This window comes from Sus scrofa, chromosome 12 (genome assembly GCF_000003025.6).
Source record: "Sus scrofa isolate TJ Tabasco breed Duroc chromosome 12, Sscrofa11.1, whole genome shotgun sequence".
Lineage (NCBI taxonomy): Eukaryota > Metazoa > Chordata > Mammalia > Artiodactyla > Suidae > Sus > Sus scrofa.
In genome coordinates, this window is record NC_010454.4 from 60,599,825 (window position 1) to 60,617,641 (window position 17,817).

General features: G+C 60.6%; 1 protein-coding gene across 1 annotated transcript; it reads right to left on the reverse strand.

Annotated features, from left to right (window-relative positions):
* Positions 1,169–17,777, reverse strand: GID4 (GID complex subunit 4 homolog). The gene is given in 7 exon segments (XM_021068018.1): positions 1,169–3,877; positions 5,885–6,015; positions 6,823–6,924; positions 8,616–8,723; positions 12,621–12,680; positions 17,204–17,594; positions 17,596–17,777. Coding segments are annotated over 7 exon segments (948 nt in total). The 5' UTR covers positions 17,688–17,777; the 3' UTR covers positions 1,169–3,813.

Below are 17,817 nucleotides of genomic sequence, written 5' to 3' on the forward strand. Positions count from 1 at the left end.
TAAAAGGTCGTGATTCCTCTCTTTTTGACTGAGCTTGCGGCATGTGGAATTTCCCCAGCCGGGAATCAAACCCGTGCCACAGCAGCAATGGGACCTGCTGCACTGGCGCCACAGCCTTGACCACCGAGGCTCAAGGGAACTGCTCTACTGCTGCTGCGGACAGGGCTCTGAGAACTGGGGTAGGAAGGAGGGTGGTGCAGGCGCTGGGACCAGAAAACGCCAAGCCCCATTCCCTTTGGGACTGTCCCCCTCGAGGGCGGGGAGCATGGCTTGCTCCTGCATCCCCCCAGCCCCCAGGTGGCCCTCTCGGGGTGGGGGTGGGTGGAGGTACAGGGGTCCCTCCCACTCTCCAGGTGCATTTGCAGGGTGCACAGGCCGCGTTAGGCATGCAGGTAGACGGGCACCGCGACCCCACGGCGTCCCCGCTGTACAACCACCCGCCAACAGGAGCCAGCGCTGTCCAGCCTGTTCCTCTGACACCACAGCTGGGGGGACGACCACCCTAACTGTCCAGACACCGTGAGATGGGCTGGTTTTTATTCACACGGGCACGCTGCCCCGGCAGTGATGTAAGATTCCCTCAGCATTTCCACTCGCTTAAAATTTAATCCTTTTTGACACTGGAAACAGTTCCTCAAAAACTCAGATGAGGTTTCCAGCTGTGTTCTCTGGCACGGCCTAGAGTGGGCCCCGAACCCAGCGCTGCAGTCAAAGCCAAGCTGTCGTGTGCGCCAGTCAGGCGCCGCAGCCGCGGCCCTGGGTGCAGAGACGCCGAGAGCCAGAACGTGCCGCTGCCCACCCAGCTTCAGGGCTCTGCCGGAGCAGCCGCTCAGGGGCCAGGGTGCTCTGCGGTTCACCGGTCCCCGAGGACCAGCCCACGTCCACGGCGCCTGGGCCCAGGCCTGACAGCAGAGCCGTGAGCAGACTTGCGTGTTCTGTGTGGTACATCAAAGTATGGCTCCCGCAGACCTGCAAGAAGCGTGCTTCTACGTTTCTGAAAAAAAAACAGCAAACGAGAAAAGGGAGCTCAAGTCTAAGGGCCGAGCAGGTGTCAGGAGGGTGAGGCCGGGCAGGGACTCGCTGCAGCCCACGGGGCCACGGGGCCAAGGGGCCAGGAAGGGGGCTGCTTTCTTCCAACAGAACGGCTTTGGCTCAGAAATAGGACAGATTCACTGCTTAAATACCTTTATTATTTTTTAAAAATTATTTGGACATTGATAGCTCTGCAAAATATTTCTCCCAGCCCAAACCCTCAAAACCCTTTTCACACGTCCTCCCTGAAGAAACAAAAACCCATCCTTTTCGTCCACTCCAATCTAATTTTTAAAAACACAGAAGATTCAAAATCAAATATTATTTTTCTTTCGCAGAACTTGTTAGTAATTTTAAACCACAATGCACATCCTCAATGGCATTTCTTCTTAAAAATTAGCTTATCTGACTACTTTATGAGGAAAAAAAAATCAATTCAAGGCCTTAGAATATAAATTCCCTGTTTCTGAAAGCAAAAGACATTGAAGAGCCCCTCTGCTCCCTGGAGTCTGTGATGCCTCACACCACGGACGGATCCAGCAGCCAAGGGGCCGTCTGCCTCGCACAAGGCGTTGCTTGGTTGCTTTGGGACCGCAGCTGAGACGCTGTCAGGTGAGAAGGGGCGGGGGGGGGGGGATGCCCGCGCAGGCGGGTGGCGAGGCTGGGGCTGCGGGTGGAAGCCTTCTGAGCAGAGGGGGAGCTGGGCCCTCAGGACGGGGTGGGGGAGGGCGGCCGGAAACCCGCCGTTTGCACCCGTTTCTAACGGGGAACGGGTCCAGGACAGAAGCAGCAGATGGGGACAGCCGCCAGACTCTCTGGAACCGGCACCGGGGGAGGGCAGGGCAGGCAGGGGCTGCTCTGTGAGCTGCTATGGGGACACGATGCCATCTCTTCGGCATCCTCAACAGACAGGGTGGCACGAAAACCAGTCCTCATCAGAGACGTGTCCCCCAAGGGCCAGCGTCCCTAGCTCAGTCCCCACGCGCAGCCTGGCCCACTGGGCGGCAGCGTGGCAGCCATGTGTGCAGACACCCTGCCCGCCGACTGCCCACTAGAGGGCCCAGCAAGCTCCAGGGTGACCTCACCCCCACCTGAGTCCTTCAAGGACCGGGTACAACGCAGGTGGCCATCCCTGAACTGAGGTGGCAGGAGGTCTCTGACCAGAGCCGGCCACTCTGCTGCCCTTCAGGGCTTTAAATCAGGAAAACATGTGACTCGCCTCTGGAGATGCACCAGATGCACATCCTTCCACGGAAGCCACCAGGCTACGTTCCCGGTCCCTAGGCCCTGGCCTTTCTGGTGGGCTGGCTGCAGCTCTGCAGGGGGCCTCAGGACCACACAGCCCAGGGGTCCCGACGCCCACCCACGCCATCCCCAATACCTCTCCTTTAAGGCTTCGCCTGACACGCACGCTCAGGACCCTACAGTACGGTCGTCGATCCAGGAAGTCACTTTTGAGAATCCGATCCCCTCCCCCCCGACCCAGGCGCAGGGCTGTGCCTTCTCCCTCGACCACGGACACAACCCACGGACACAACGCTCGCTTGTCTTGCTCCCTGGGTCATGACGCTGCCTCGCTGTTACAAGCTTCCCCTCTCGTGTTCCGAGCGAGTCTTGTAAACCCCACACAATGCCAATCCCCTGGGCCCTACCCGCACCTGCAGAGGTGGCTGATGCCACCTTAAGCTTTCTACACATTTAAATAAAACAAAACCACCTTGCACACACGCGCACACACACACTTTGGCACGAGAGCCTCGCGTTCTCCGGGGGTGCGCATGCGCGTGCTCCCGCCCTGCCCCTGCCGAGCTGATGGTTTAGGGGCGCCCCTCCTGCCGGATGGAGAAGGTCGCACGAAGCCCCGCTGTTTGCAGCAGAGGAGGAGGTACAAGCGCTAAACTGGCCCCAGAACGGTGCCCGTGTTTAGCGCTTTGATTTACACCGCGCTGCAAAACTTCTGTACCAGGACGACCAGTTGCGAACTGCTGGTTGATTAAATATACACTTACATATAGATATAAGTATAAAAATTACTAGGTCAACATTTGCTGTTTTCAATGTGAAAACGCTAAAATGTAATTCTGAATAATTGTGCATTTGTCACAGGGTCCTTGTTAAAGGGACCATAAAAATAATTTTGTAATAAAAAAACCTCTTTTCTTCTTTTTTTAAAGGTTAGTATTGCCCTCAAGTTCAAAAGTTTGGAGCAAACGTGCTGAGTAAGCAGGACTGGAAGCTGTTCCTGCCAGGGGTCGGGAAGCCTTAAACCCGGGGACCCCACGCAGGCCCGAGGAACCCGCCGGCCACCGCCCGCCTTGGCGTCAATATCACAGGGCTGGGCAGCGCCCCGACCCCACTGGCGACCCCCTACGCCCTGCGCAGCTCTTGGGGGGGCACATGCGCTGGGGCCCTGCCTTCTCTTGAGCTACCAGACTAAGGAACGGGGGGCAGGGGCCTGGGTGGGGGCCGCTGAGCACCAAGGCTGGGGGAGGAGGGAGGGCCGTCTCGGTGACAGAGAAGCAGCTACGCGGGGAGGAAAGTGCTCGGAAGGTCGCTTAAACACAGCCTAAGACCACACTGCCCGGCCAGGGACGGGCCGAGGCCGCGTCCGCCTGCCCGGCCGCCCGCTGCCCGGGTCTGTGGGTGCACAGTCACGCTTTCTGACGCCAGTCTGCTCGCGGGGAGACAGGACACACCTCCTGGCTCTGGCAGGTATACAATCTTGGTGGCGAAGTGCTTTTCTGCCAAAGGTCAGTTTACTCGGCTGCTGTCCCGCCGCTGTCACCGGAACTCGTAGATGGGCGCGCTGTGTTCGGGGACGTGCGTGAGGTTGAGCGACTGGTACCTGCGGGCAGAAGGGTAGACGCTTGGGCGAGCTCCCCGCCCGCGCTGCGCGCCCGCCTCGACCGAAACGCCAGCTCATCTCAGGCGTCAGGCCCCCGGCTCCTTGCTCGACCCCCAAACTGCACAGGGCCCTGCTCCCGTCTGCACGCGGCGACAGGCTGTCTCGGGAAACGGGGCAGGGGGACGAAGATGGAGCTCTGCCCTCCACACGCCCCGCTTCTCCCCGAAGCTGCGAGACCCTCGGAGCGCCCTGGCGCAGCCCTCCCCGGGATCCAGGGCGCTTGGAGGGATGACGACACAGCCCCTTCGCTTTCCTTCTGCCTCCCCGGACACAGGTGCTGGACCTCGGGGGCACCAGGGGCTCTCAGGGGTGTGTTCCCCCCGACAGGCGCACCAAGGAAGCAAGAAATTGGAGGAGACACAGGCCGGCCAGTCCCCAGACGGGGCGAGAACAGGGCCACCGGTGGGGTTGACAGAGGAGCGGAGGGAGGAGCAGCAGCGGGCACAGCAGCCCCCTCTTCCAGCCAAGAGGGCTGTGTGGCGGCTGCGGAAGCCACAGCCCCCAGGGCACCAGGCCGGGGGGAGGACGGGGAGACAAGAGGCGGATGGGGCCTCTGAGCGTCCCTGCTGGGAATGTAACAGGAGCAGCTACTGGGGCAGCAGGCGCTCACGATTTCAGCAGGGCCACCCATGGCCCCGCAGTTCCACCCCAGCCACGTGGCACAGAAAGCGGGGACGCAGACACTTCGCAGCCACGTCCACGGCAGCACATTCAAAGCAGCCCCAAGGGGGGACAAGCCCCACGTCCAGCCACTGAGGAATGGATAATAAGACGCGGCCGACCCACACAATGGCAGATTGCTCAGCCACAAAAGTGAAGTTGAGGGAGTTCCCGGGTGGCCAGTGGCGAGGACTTGGCACTCTTACCACTGCGGCCCGGGTTCAATCCCTGGTCTGGGACCTGAGACCCCACATCAAGCTGCCGCATGCCACGGCCAAAGTCAAAACATCAAAAAGAAGTGCCAAGGCCTGCGACTGGACTGGAACCTGCAGAGCGTGACGCGGAATGAGAAGGCAGACCCGGGGGCTGCCCGGGGCGGGGGCCCCGTGTGTGAAATGCCCTGAACGGGCACATCTATGCAGAGAGTAGGACTGTGGTGGCGGGGCTGGGAGGGGACCCGGAGCTGGGGTGACAGCCACGGGCACAGGTTTCCTCGCTGCTGGGGACACGCTCTGACACTGACCGGGGGGGCGGCTGCACCGCTGTTCACAGAGAAGCCCACTGGCCCGAACCCTGCACTTCAGGGAGCTGCGTGGTCTGCAAATTTCAGCTCAACAATCCTTAAAAGAGATCTGAAAAGTTGTAAAGGCTCATTTGAAAACGAAAAGCTGCTGGAACCCCAGTGCCTGCTGCTCTCACAGGGGTGGGGGCTGCACCGAGTCCACAGGCACTCGGCTGCCGAGCAGGAAGGGGGGTGAGTCGACCCCGGCGGCGTCACTCTGGAGCCACGCGAGCAGGAAACGGTTGCAAAGAGATAAAGCGCTTCTGCGTCGAGAGAGGACATCAGGTGTTTCACGACACGGTTCGCCCTGTGGGTATAACGGGCACAGCCAGGAGCCAGAAGAGTCCCCGAAAAGGTGGGAAAAAAACGCCAGCCCTTGTGGCGCACGGCCGTCACCCTGGGTGGCCATCACCCAGGGCAGGACGACAAGGCCCACGGGCTCGGTCACCAGACCGATGTCGGAGGGAATGTGAGCGAGAAAGTAAAAAGGCTGCTGACAGCAAAGGTCCCCGTCCAGAGCGGGACCTCCCGCTGCAGTTGCTGATGGAACTTGGGAGAAACACACTCAAGACCCACGGAGTAACTGCGGCTGGAGGCACCGGGCGCTTGAAAGCACTGAGCTACCAGCCCCTTCACCTGCAACTTGGCGGGTTCACCTCCTGCTCCGCGCTGGGCCTGAGGGAGCCGCCCTGGGGATGCATCGGGGGGGGGGGGGGGCTGCTCACCATTCCGAGCTCCGGTGGTAATAGTAGCCCTCTATGGAGGCCGCCGACTTCTGGAAGCAGATGTAGTAGAAGCCAGCAAAGGAAGCACCGCTGATGTCTTTGATCGTGTGGTCTGGGACCAGGAACTGCTCCTGCCGCGGGTGCGGGCGCAGGCTCAGTGCGGGTGGCCCTGGGCTCTGCCGTCCCAGCGTCCACCCGGCCTCGCTGCTCTGGATACACATCTTTTTTCTTTTTCTTTTTGCACAGACCCAGGCTAAGGGTCTAATTGGAGCTGCACCTGCCGGCCTACACCTTAACCCACTGAACGAGGCCAGGGATAGAAGCTACGTTCTCACGGACACGAGTCAGGATCTTAGCCTTCTGAGCCACAGCGGGAACTCTGCAGGCTCGCATCACCTCCTGTGGACAGTCTGGCCTGGCGGTTCGCTTCTGCTCCACCCCGGCACTGTCTCTAGGCTGCGGGTCACCTTCAGAGCCCAAGGTCCCTTCTGCAGCCCGTGCCTTGCAGAGCCAGCCCTTGGGGAGGTGGGGGGCGAGGTCAGGGCCCCAGAGGTTTAGGCAGCCCACACGGGAGTCACCCTGAGAAACCCCTGGAGACCACACGGCTCCCCTGCCTTTCCTCAGTCTCTGAGGTTACTTTTCAGGCGGGAGTGTCCTAGACACGGCCCCCCTCCTGTGGCCTGTTTAGCCGCCAGGCTTCCCACCAACACGCACGCTCCCCAGGGGATGGGGGGGGTCGGGGGGGGGTCCACAAAGGGATGGAAGATACCTGCCTCCCCCGCTCGGGCCCTGCGGCTCCGACCCAGGAAATGCCACACTGTCAGGCAGGGAGCCCCCAGGTGGACGCAGCAAGCCAGCCAGATGGAGCAACCCCACATTCGGTTCCCAGCCCCTTCTTTCCCCAGCTGGAGGCGGGAGTCCCGGCGCAGGGACCGTACCTTCCACCTCATGAAGACATAGTCCCCACTCTTCAGCTCTTCGTAATCAAAGTCGTCTGAATTAAATGACTTTGCATACTGATAAAAAGCCAGAAACTTGCCCTGAAAGCAGAAACAGAGCATGAGAGGGGCGTGGGAGAGCGAGGCCGTGTCCTGGCTGGTGCCGGGGCCTTTCTAGGGTGTGGCAGCTGGTGGCACAGGAGCACCGGGAAGGGAGCCTCCTGTCACCTCCGCCATCAGGGCCGTGGACCCCATGGCAGACGGCTGGACCACATGCCAAGGAGCGGAATGCCTTTGAAATGGAAAACGAAGCTGCGTGGAGGACAGGCCAGTTCTCACTGGGGCTGTGCCAGGGAGGAAGGAGAGCAAGGAGCCGGCTCGAGAGGGGAGCTGGACACTCCCGCACTGGCCACAGCACCAGGCTCCGTGGCCTTCCGGATGCTCCACCTCGTCCAGTCCCGCTGGTACAGAGACAAGACTGCCTTTTTTTTTTTTTTTTTTTTTACTTTTTTGCCCACCCCATGGCATATGGAGTTCCCAAGCCAGGGATCAGATCCGAGCCACTGAGACCTAAGCACAGCTTCGGCAACGCCAGATCCTTAACGCGCTGTGCGGGGCCAGGGTGGAAACCACGTCCCGGGCTCCCATGACGCCGCCCGTCCCGTCACACACGGCAGGAGCGCCGAGACACAGGCGACGTCCACCTCTCAGCGTCTTTCTGCTACAAGTCAAAACACGTAGCTTTTGGAGTTCCCTTGTGCCCTAGTGGTTGAGGATCTGGCATTGTCACTGCAGTGGCTTGGGTCACTGCCGTGGTGCAGGTTCAACCCCTGGCCTGGGAACTTCCACATGTTGTGGGTACAGCCAAAAAACAAACAAAAATGTAGCAGAGTTCCCACTGTGGCTCAGTGGGTTATGAACGTGACTAGTATCCATGGCAACGCGGGTTCGATCCCTGGCCCTGCTCAGTGGGTTAAGGATCTGGCATTTGCCAAGAGCTGTGGGGTAGGTAAATGACACAGCTTGGATCCTGCGTTGCTGTGGCTGTGGTACAGGCTGAGCCTGGGAACTTCCAAATGCTATCGGTGCGGCTCTAAAAAGCAACAAAACGAAACAAAAACAAAAACGTAGCTTTCAAAATGTTCTTCAAAGGTCAAGTTTAAATTCGGGTGAAACAGCTTTTGAGAGATGCTCCTTTCCTAACTCGACTAGAAAACACGAGTAAGAAAGCAGCTGACGCGCAGCGAGGCCAGCTCGGAGGGCCCCCAGGAGGAGCCCCGTGGGAGCCGGGCGGCCAGAACCTGGAGCAGCGTCAACAGGCAGGTGCCACCCAGGTGGCAGGGATGGAGGTGGGGGTGGCAGGAGGCAATACGTTTTTCCAGAATCTTCACCCTGAAACGGCATCTGGCTAGAGGTGAGCACACCGACTTCCTTGGTGTGAAACCCAAACTCCTCATCGCCACAGTCAACTAAGCCACAAGGAAGGCAAGGACAACTGGCTGGAAAATGGGTGAATTTCAAAGGCACAAGACTTGCGTGGCCCTGATGCAAAGGCTCCGGGAGGTAACCCGGAGTGGTCTTGATGAGCTCGCTTGGAGCGAGCCCCGGCCGCCCTGGGGCGCCCCGGTGCAGGGCACCGCGCCTCCATCCATCCCAGGCTGCCCCGCAGGTTCCCCCGCCAGGCGGATGGCTCCCCAGCAGCAGCGCAGGCGAGGGAGGAGCGGAGGCTGGGGCGGGGCACCAGGGCGGGGCAGGCGGAACTGGGGGGCGGGGGCGGCAGGGGCGGGGCTCACCCAGTGCTTGCGGTCGACGTCCTCGTCCGCGTCCCACTTGCGGGTTAAGAACGGATGTTTTCGGCTGATGATCTCCCCTTCAAAGAAGGTCGTGAGGGTTGGATACTCCTGCGGGAAAACCCAGATAGCAAAGCATGATGTACTTTCCCGAAGCGACACCAACCTCGAGGGACCTCCCTCCCCGCATTTTTAAAAGCGATCACACTGCTGAGCGACCGCCTGGACCAGAGTCTGGCCCGGCGACACCGACGGGCTTCTTGGACCCTGGGGAACTGCAGGAAGCAGACGCCCCTTCTTTGACGTCCTGGTTAGGCGTTGATGGCTCAGAGAAGAATCTGGACATGTCATTTCTTTTCTCTTCTTTTTATGGCCGAGGTTGTGGCACACGGATGTTCCCAGGCTGGGAGTTGCATTGGAGCTGCAGCTGCGGGCCTACACCACAGCCATGGCCACGCCGGATCCTTAACGACTGGGCAAGGCCAGGGATCAAACCCGCATCCTCACGGACACCGTGTTGGGTTCTTAACCCCGAGCTACAGCAAGAGCTCTGGACAAGGTGTTTCTGAATATTATGGACAAAGCAGAGCGTAACCTGATACGGAATCACAGCTCCATGAGCCTGGCCACTGTTTTTCAGCTGGCTCAGTGGTCTACACTGTGGCACAGGCTGCAACTGTGGCTAGGATCTGATTCCTGGCCTGGGAACTCCATATGCTGTTGCCCCCCCCCAAAAAAAATATACCCTACCAGGAGGCCCCTCAGTCACTGTCCCCTGGGACCAGAAGAGAGGCCCTGCTTTCTTCTTCACACCCTCCGTAAGCCCCTCTTGTTTGACCTCAAACACCTGCCCGTTTGAAATAAACTTCCCACGGCTCAGCCCCACCCCAGCCCGACCTGGTGGGGAGCTTGGGATCTCCGGGCTGTGTGGCCACGCTGGAGGGGCCGCTTCACTGCACACGCCGGGGCGGCCTGCCCTCCAGCAGGGAGCCCTCAAACACTGCCGCCTGGCCGTTCCCCTAGAGCACAAGCCTCACCCAACACTGGTGCTGAATTCCTCAAACAGATACACAGAGGGAAGAAATTAAAGAGGAGGTTTCCCAAGTGGAAACTTGATTTTAAAGGTAGAAACCAAACCACACTCACGGGCCTTAGGAAGGACCGCTGCGGAGAAAGCGCCAGGGGAGGTACCACCTGACCTGAGAGGTGAGCGTGCAGGCTACACGGTGAGTGAGCTTTGAACCTTCAGTGTTTTGAGATGTCCCCGTGCGAGAATAAACGATCAGGTGGTCCTATCACAGCACAAAGGACGTGCTTAGGTTCACGTCACAAGTTCTCCTAATGAAGTCAGACTTTGCACTGACTTCCCTCTGGGATGTTTTAGGCAATCAGTCTGTCGGGGGGACTCCAAGGCCCCCCAAACTCTGAGAATTAATGAACGAGAGTTAACATGCAGGGAAGCTACCAAGAAGACAGCCCCGGACCCGGGCAGACCCTGACCTTCAAGTCCTGATGGGACCAGGATGGGGGGGGCGTGGCCAGCGCCAACAGGTGCAGCCGCCCCCCCCCCCCGCTGGCCCCACGCCCCCTCCCCTCCAGGCTCACCACAAACTGGCTGGAAGCGGGTCCAGGTCTGCATGAGGACCCGCCTTCCGCTGGCCGCTGAGTGGGAGAGCGCCACGGAGCACTCAGGGAGCTTACACGCCCGTGACCACCCGTGCCCCCCCACCCCGTTCTGAGCAAAACCAGTGCAGCCACAGGAGCCCCAAGACTGCGCAGCGAGAGTTCAGTGGGCCCAGGGGGCTTCCAGGGACAACCCTCTCCTTCCCGGCAGCCGCTCGGAGATGATACCCACTCTTCACAATTCTGGGATTTTTTTTTTTTTTTTTTTTTTTTTTTTTTGCTTTTTAGGGCCACACCTCTGGCATATGGAGTTTCCCAGGCCAAGGGTGGAATCAGAGCTACAGCTGCCGGCCTGCGCCACAGTCACAGCCACGGCAGATCCGAGCCGCATCTGTGACCTACACCACAGCTCACGGCAATCCGGATCCTTAACCCACTGAGCGAGGCCAGGAATTGAAGCTGCAGATGCATGGTTCCCAGTCGGATGCGTTTCCGCTGAGCCACACTGGGAACGCCCACAATTCTGGGATTTAATTTCCAGAAGGCACGCAAACTTCAGAAACTGAGTTGTTCGCGAATGGGAGGCAGACAAGGGGCAGGTCTCTCCAGAGTGACAGTCCTTCTCCCCGTGTCCACACGCACGGGAGAGCCCCGCTAAGACCGAGACCCTTCGTTACATTAAAGCAAGGCACTTGTTTGCTATTTTAACTCTAAATGAAACAGAACAAAAATGGTTAACTGTGTTTGAGAGCAGGTGTTAAAACCATTCAAAGAACCATCCCCCTTTCCTGCGGGCTCCTGAGTATCCACTGCGACCACGTGTCAGATGTGCAACATTCGAAAACCGCATTCACGCTGCTGCGCCCAACGCCGTGACTCGGCCGAAGGCCACGAATGACACCTTTTCAACGGGTGAGCCGCATGTGCTGCGAGCTGCATCTCGGGAGAGGTACCAAGAACAGCTGTCAGAAAAGACGCCTTCAGACCGTGAGGCTTGGGCAGGACGGGGCCTCAGGAAACCCCGCTTCCTCTAACCGAAGGTGGCCCGGCCGCGGGCGGGGAGGGCCGGCCCCCTTGCCCGACAGGTCTGCGGCAAGTCCTCGCCGTGTGGGGACTTGAAGGTCGCCTCACCCCTTCCAGGCAGCTTCCCACGACCACTGGGAACCGGTGACAAGAGCCCATGTTTTGCTGGTTTCCCTCTGAAGTTTTACAGTTTACATTCTGCCCTCAATTAATGCATACGTCTGGCTGCAGCGGGCTGAGCATATTCTGCTGACTCAGACTTCTGGTTTCCTTTGTTTAAATTTTTAAAACACGCTGTTGGAGTATGTTGAGTCGCGTGAGCTGCAGGTGCACAGCTAAACACCGCGTATGTTCTGCCGCCACAAATCTACGGCGGGAGGCCTTGCTCCGTGTCAGTTTCTACCCCGACCCGACGGGATGTTTCTAGGCAGGGGAAGAGACACCTGTCGTCGCAACAGCAAACTGGAGATTCTGACTTCAGGTGGAGACGTGGGGGACCAGGTGGGACGGAGGGGGCAGAAGGCAGCGTCTCCAGGCCGAGGACCACAGGCCGTGCTCAGCCTCCACCGGCCGGCCGCCACCGAGCGCTCCCCGTGCGGGAGGCAGAGCGGGCGGCTCCCTCATTTCACGGATGAGGACACCGAAACGAGGAGGCAGCAGGTCGCGGGGGCCCCTCCTGCGTCCTCGCAGCCGGAGGAGAAAGGACGGCCCCTCTGGCCTCCAAGCTCCGCGGGGGTCCCGAGGTCTGGCAAGGTGGGGGTGGGGACGCCTACGTCTTCACAGCGGCTCCTCCGCTCGGAGGGGCTGCCAGGACCTGGGCTTCCGTAGGCTGGACGCTCGGCTCAGAAATGCAAATCGGAGTCCCCTTCGTGGCTCAGGGGTTAACGAACCCGACTAGGATCCATGAGGCCGCAGGTTCAATCCCTGGCCTCGCTCAATGGGTTAATGATCCGGCGTTGCTGTGAGCTGTGGTGGAAGCTGGCAGCTACAGCTCCCACTGCACCCCTAGCCTGGGAACCTCCCTATGCCCCAGGCGTGGCCCTGAAAATACAAAAGACGAAAAAAAAGAAAACAAGAAACGCAACCCCCCATGAGGGCGGGGGCCGCGTTCTCTCCGCATTTCTTTTCCACCAAAAGCATTAGAGTAAAATCAGTAGCGATGGACACGTGTGACTTACTCGGAAACCGGAAAGAGGTGTGAACCTGTCCTCTTTCCAAGAGGACACGAGGCAGCCGCACGCCCTGCACCCCCCGCGAGCACCATGCTCGGACACAGCCTGGCGCCAGCGGTCGAGGAGCAGAGCTGCTGGCCCTCCGCCCCCGAGGCCCTGACCACCCCACACCCGGGACAGGACAGCTTACCTCGGTGAGGCCCTTGATCTTCAGATACCCGCAGAGGTACGAGTTCCCCGTGTCCACGTGCTGGAAAGAAAGGACATGCAGCCGCGTGACCGAGGAGGGTCCACGGGGGGGGGGGGCTTGTGGCCCAAGACCTTCGAAACCCCCACCCCACCACCCCACCCCCTGTGAGCCCATCCAGGGAAGAATGAGACCCCAGGCCCCTCCAACTCCTTCGGGCTGGACATCCGGGGAGCTGGTGCCTTTCAGGACCGCGAGCCCTGGCCTCAGCTGGCACCGCGTCCACACGGCAAGTCTCCTCCCCTGGACTCACACCAAGACCAAGCGTGCTCCTCCTGATCCAACGGGCAGAACACTCGGGGAAGGAAGACTTGGGTGGGAGACGCTCTGTGTGAACCAAGCGCCCCCGTCACACGTAGACATGTCCCTCGAGCCTCAGATCAAACAACGAGGGTGACAGACACGGGAGACGTGGAGTCAGCGGTCACCCGTGACTGGCGGCTGAGACACTGCCGGATGCCCACCCAACGACCACGGTGGCAGGGCCAGATCCTGCTGGGCAAGATGCCCTGCCCCGATGGGTCCGGGCAAACAGGTGCCCCGATCCCTCGCAGGTCAGGGTTGTAGGCGCCAGAGAAGTTCTGGCCAATGGGACGTGTGCATAAGCCTCTGGGGGCTTCCGGCAAAGAGTGGGCGCCTTCTTGGCCGCCCCGCAGCCAGGCCAGCGGGCCTCTGGCGATGAGGACGAGGCACAGTCGGGAAAACACCAAGGATGGCAGCACAGACGGAAGGAATGAACCTCCTGGAAGCGAGTCGCCTCCGACTCTCGTGGCCCAAGACAAGCCCCCTTGGTCTTCAAGCTCCTGTGAGCCAGTGGTTCATCTTTGAGCCATTGATACATTTGGTCACTGCCGGCTGCCCGCACACTAACTAGCACGCCTCCGCCAAACGCACACGATCCACCCTAAACAGCTAGACACTCAGATGTCCTGACACCTAGGTTCACTCACGAACCCCGGGAAGCAAAGGAGGACGCATTCAGCGGCCCTGCAGCAGGCCAGGCGTCAAAAGACACCGGGCCAGTCCCAGGGGCCGCCCGAGCTCAACCGGCCAGACGAGCTCAGCACCAAAGCAAGGGGGCTGCAAGGAAGCCAAAGGGGTGCCCCGGCCTTGCTGGGGACCAGAGCTCCGTGGGAAAAATCACCAAAGCCTGCGAAAGGCCTCACCTGCGGACCCGGGCATCGGGTGGCATCTAGTGGCTGATCCGACCTTACAGGGGTCGGCAAGGAACTTGCTAAGGACACCCAGCTCTGAGGCCCTGAGACTCACGCACACACCCGTCCTTGCATGCGGTACCGTCTGGGGCTCACGGCTGCGGGAAAGGGTATCGGGTGGCCGGGACACTTGCTAATAGGATTAGACCCTGAACTGTAAATCGACTAAGATTTTGCACGGATTATCACACGCTCAAGATCGGAATTGCAGTCTGGCCCCCATCCAGCCGAGACTCCGCTTCTGCCCCAGCTGCTCTGGGTGCCGGCTGGTGAAGTCCACACAGCGCAGCAGAGAGCTTCGCCCACGGGCGCCCACGTCCCCATGAGGAAGAGGACAGGGCGGCGCTCAGCAGGGAGGCCTCCAGCAGCCGCCCCGCTGGCTCTTCCTTCCACAGGGGCCTGGATGGCAGAGGAGAGTCAGAGCAGACCCAGGAACCAAAAAACAGGCCCGCTCAGCATCTCGGAGGCTTGGGGAACTCTCTAAACTGCAATTTCAGAAACAGAGAAAGCGCCCTTCAAACACATGAAAAGGGTCTGACAGCCTTGGGTGTCAGGGAACCTCAAACCAAAACCACACCGAGGCACCGACTCACAGCCACCCCGACGGCCACAGTCAGAAGGCGGGGCGATAAGAAGCACCGAGGGGCCGTGGAGAAGGTGGGACCGGGGCGTCATGCTGGGGACACAAAATCGGAACCACCAAGGGCCCTGGAACCTCCCCCAGGGAGACGTCCGGAGGAGGAGGAGGAGGAGGAGGAAGAGCTACATCCGCAGGGAAACCTGAACCTGAACGTGAACGTGAACAGCAGCAAGCGCGTAACGCCCCCGAGCAAAGCCAAACGCCCGTCTCCCGATGCACGACAGGCAAGAGGCCCCGCGTGCCACCGGGCGGTGGCGGGAAGGGCGGGCGCCGACTCTGGCTATGCTGAGGGGGAACAGAGACACTGCCCTGCCGCCGCCCAGGGAAGGGGCTCCGGAAAAGCTCACATTTTCCGGCTCCGTTTCTGGGAAAAGTCCACAGCGAGCAAACCTTGGGGAAGAAAACCAGAGGCGGCTGAGGGGCGGAGGGTGTGACAGCTCAAGGTTCTTCTGGGACAATGAAAATGTTCTAGAATCAGCTTGCAGCGATGGTTACCCAACTTTGCGCCTCTACTGAAAACTACTGAATTGTTACCTTAAATGGATGAATCGGATGATACGTGAATTCTATGTCCAGAAAACACAGAAGGAAAGCAGGAAAGAGGTTGCGTTACAAGAGGCAGAAGGCGTCTGAGGAGACGGAGTCCCAGAACCCGGTCCTGGCTGGAAAACCAGATGACGGGGCAATTCACAGGCCACCTGCTGTCTCCATGGGACAAACCGCTCTCCGATCCAGACGCAGGGCGGTGCTCCCGGCCTCCCTGCCACCCCACCGGCAGGCAGCTTGCTCAGCACGGCCTCCGGCCACCGGCAGGTTCTCCACTCTGGCTGCCCCGAGGCCTGCTGGTTGGGCACCAACTCGAGGTTCACAAGGAAGTTGGCACCTGACGGGTATTCAGAAACAATGCCCTCGTGACAGGAGAGGAGCTGCCGAGGTAACCAAAGCCAGCTTTTCTTTGACACCTGGCTCCCCGACCAGGGGCCCCCGACCACGGCACAAACCATCAGAGCCAAAGATGCGTTCAGATTCATGATCTTTCCAGACCTGCTCCACGCCAGGGGGTCTCACCTCCGGAATCTTACGGTTAATTGCAAAGGGTACAAAGCTGTACCTTCCTATCACATTCTCACTTGAGGCAGAAGAGAGTGGAGATGACCACTCTAGGCGGGTCCCAAAGACTGAAATAACGGAGCCCAACGCGTGCACAACTACAACAAACATCGTGGCTTATCTCAGACGTGCCGGTTTATAGACCAGAGAGACGATGAACGTGGCGGCAGGGTTTTCCCCATCACAAGGAGTTACTTATTCCCACAACGCAGCAAGAGAACAGAGGCTGAGGAATACTCCGGGAGCAACAACAACAAAAAGGTCCCTTTGCTGTGAGTCCTACTGGCTCCAAAGAGAGGCCGTCTTAAGATTCAAATTTATCAGAGGGCAAAGGACAAGGGGAAGGAAAAGACACATCCTGCGTTCTGTGCTCACTCATGGGAGCAGAAGGCAGCAGCCAGGACTCGAAGCTGCTGGAGGGACTTTCAAGGGGACAGACTTCAGGGGGCTTTTGGAGGCAGCCTAGGGGGTGGGGTATCAGGCTAAAGACAAAGGGGCAGAGGCAGAGGGTAGGTGGGTCCTGGTGCAGGCCAGGGTGGCTGAAGAGAAGGAACAATTTTCTAGGAAAAGAGATAAAAAGAAGCTTTAACCACTGCTATCAAGTGTGCTCCCATTTGCAGGAGAGGGGTGCGGTGCAGGAAAGGGCCAGGACCAGTGAAGCTGCAGTTCCAAAGCCACTGGGGGCCGGCAGCAGGTGCTCTGCGATCCAGGTCACATGGGGGAGGGGGTGGACACCCTCTCCCTGCAGGTCAGAATTTCCGCTTGGCCTCCAACTGGAAGGATCCGGGGATCCAGGTCAACACGGGGAAGGAAACAGCGTATGAGAAATAACGCTGGGTGAGTAACGTTTCCCAGTACTTGGGTATCAGAGACCTGGAGGAGGTCCTGGCTGTGTAGATAAAAGCCAAGAAGACAGAAAGCAGGTCTGCTGGAACCAGGAAGGAGGAGAACACAGATACCGGACGGGGAGGTCTGGGCAGACAGGCCAGAGAGACTGGGAGTGGACTGGAAGTGGCCAGGGAACCGGGGAAGGGACTCTGAGAAGCCTGGGCAGGAGGCCTGGCCAGGAAGAGGCTCCCAGGCCAGCTCCCAACAGACTCAGAGGGCCCGGCCTGAGGGGTGGGGCAGGAACCAGGGTGGGCTGGGGGGGGGGGGGTCTCGGGCTCAGGGGACGACGGAGGGAGGCGGCTGACTAAGCTCTGACAAGGAGGAAATCCCAGCAGGAGGAGGCGGGCCCCAGGGCCTGAGGCTTCCCGGGGGGACGAGGAAAGCGTGGCGAGGAGGCACGCCTCGGGTCTGGGAGGGTCCCGAATCAGGGGAAGCCACTGGAGAGCTCGACAGGGTCGGAGAGGGGCTGGAGGAAGAGCTGGTCCTGGGGCGACAGGCCACAGGGAAGAAGGGCCGGGTCTGAGGCGGCCGATTGCCGGCTTGGGCCCGGTGGGGCTCCGGGCAGGCCGGGGCGGGGGAGGCCGACCGAAGGCCTGTCGGCGGCCGCGGGCTCGAGGCGGCGGCGGCGAGGCCCGGCCCGTGGGCGCCGCGAGAGGCCCGGCCCCGGCACTCACCTGCAGCACCACCTCCACGTCGTACGAGTTCCCCTTGCTCTTCTGGTGGCCGCGGAACTTGGAGCCGCTGTAGAGCAGACTAGTAGCCACGCCGGGCTGCTGGGTGTTGATGGGCGGCGGCGGGATGAGCGAGGCGGCCGAAGCGGCCGAGGCACCGGCCGGCGGGGGACACTCGGTGCGGACCGGCATCGCGGGGTCCCCCGGAGCCAGGGTTGGGGGAGGGGGAGGAACCGCCGCCGCCGCCGCGCGGGAGCCGAGGAGGGCGGCCGGGGGCAGGCCAGCGCGCGCGTGGGGCGGGAGGGGTCCACCTGCCCGCCGCCTGCGGACCGAGCGCTCCGGCCGCCACCGGGACCCCGGGACCTGCGAGCGGGGCCTCCGGGTCCTGAGCGAGCCCCCTCCCCGCCTGCGCTCGCACACACACCCCTTCCGATTGGCTTGGGCGCGCCGTGGGGCGGGAGCAGGCTGGCACTGCGCTTCCGCCCATTGGCGGGCGGAGACAGCACGTGGCAGGCGCCGAGGCTCTCTGGGACTTGTAGTCTTCTTCCGGAGGTGCGGTGCGGGGGCGGGGCCGAGGCGTTTGTGATGCTGATTGGCTGCGGCGTGCGGGGGAGCGC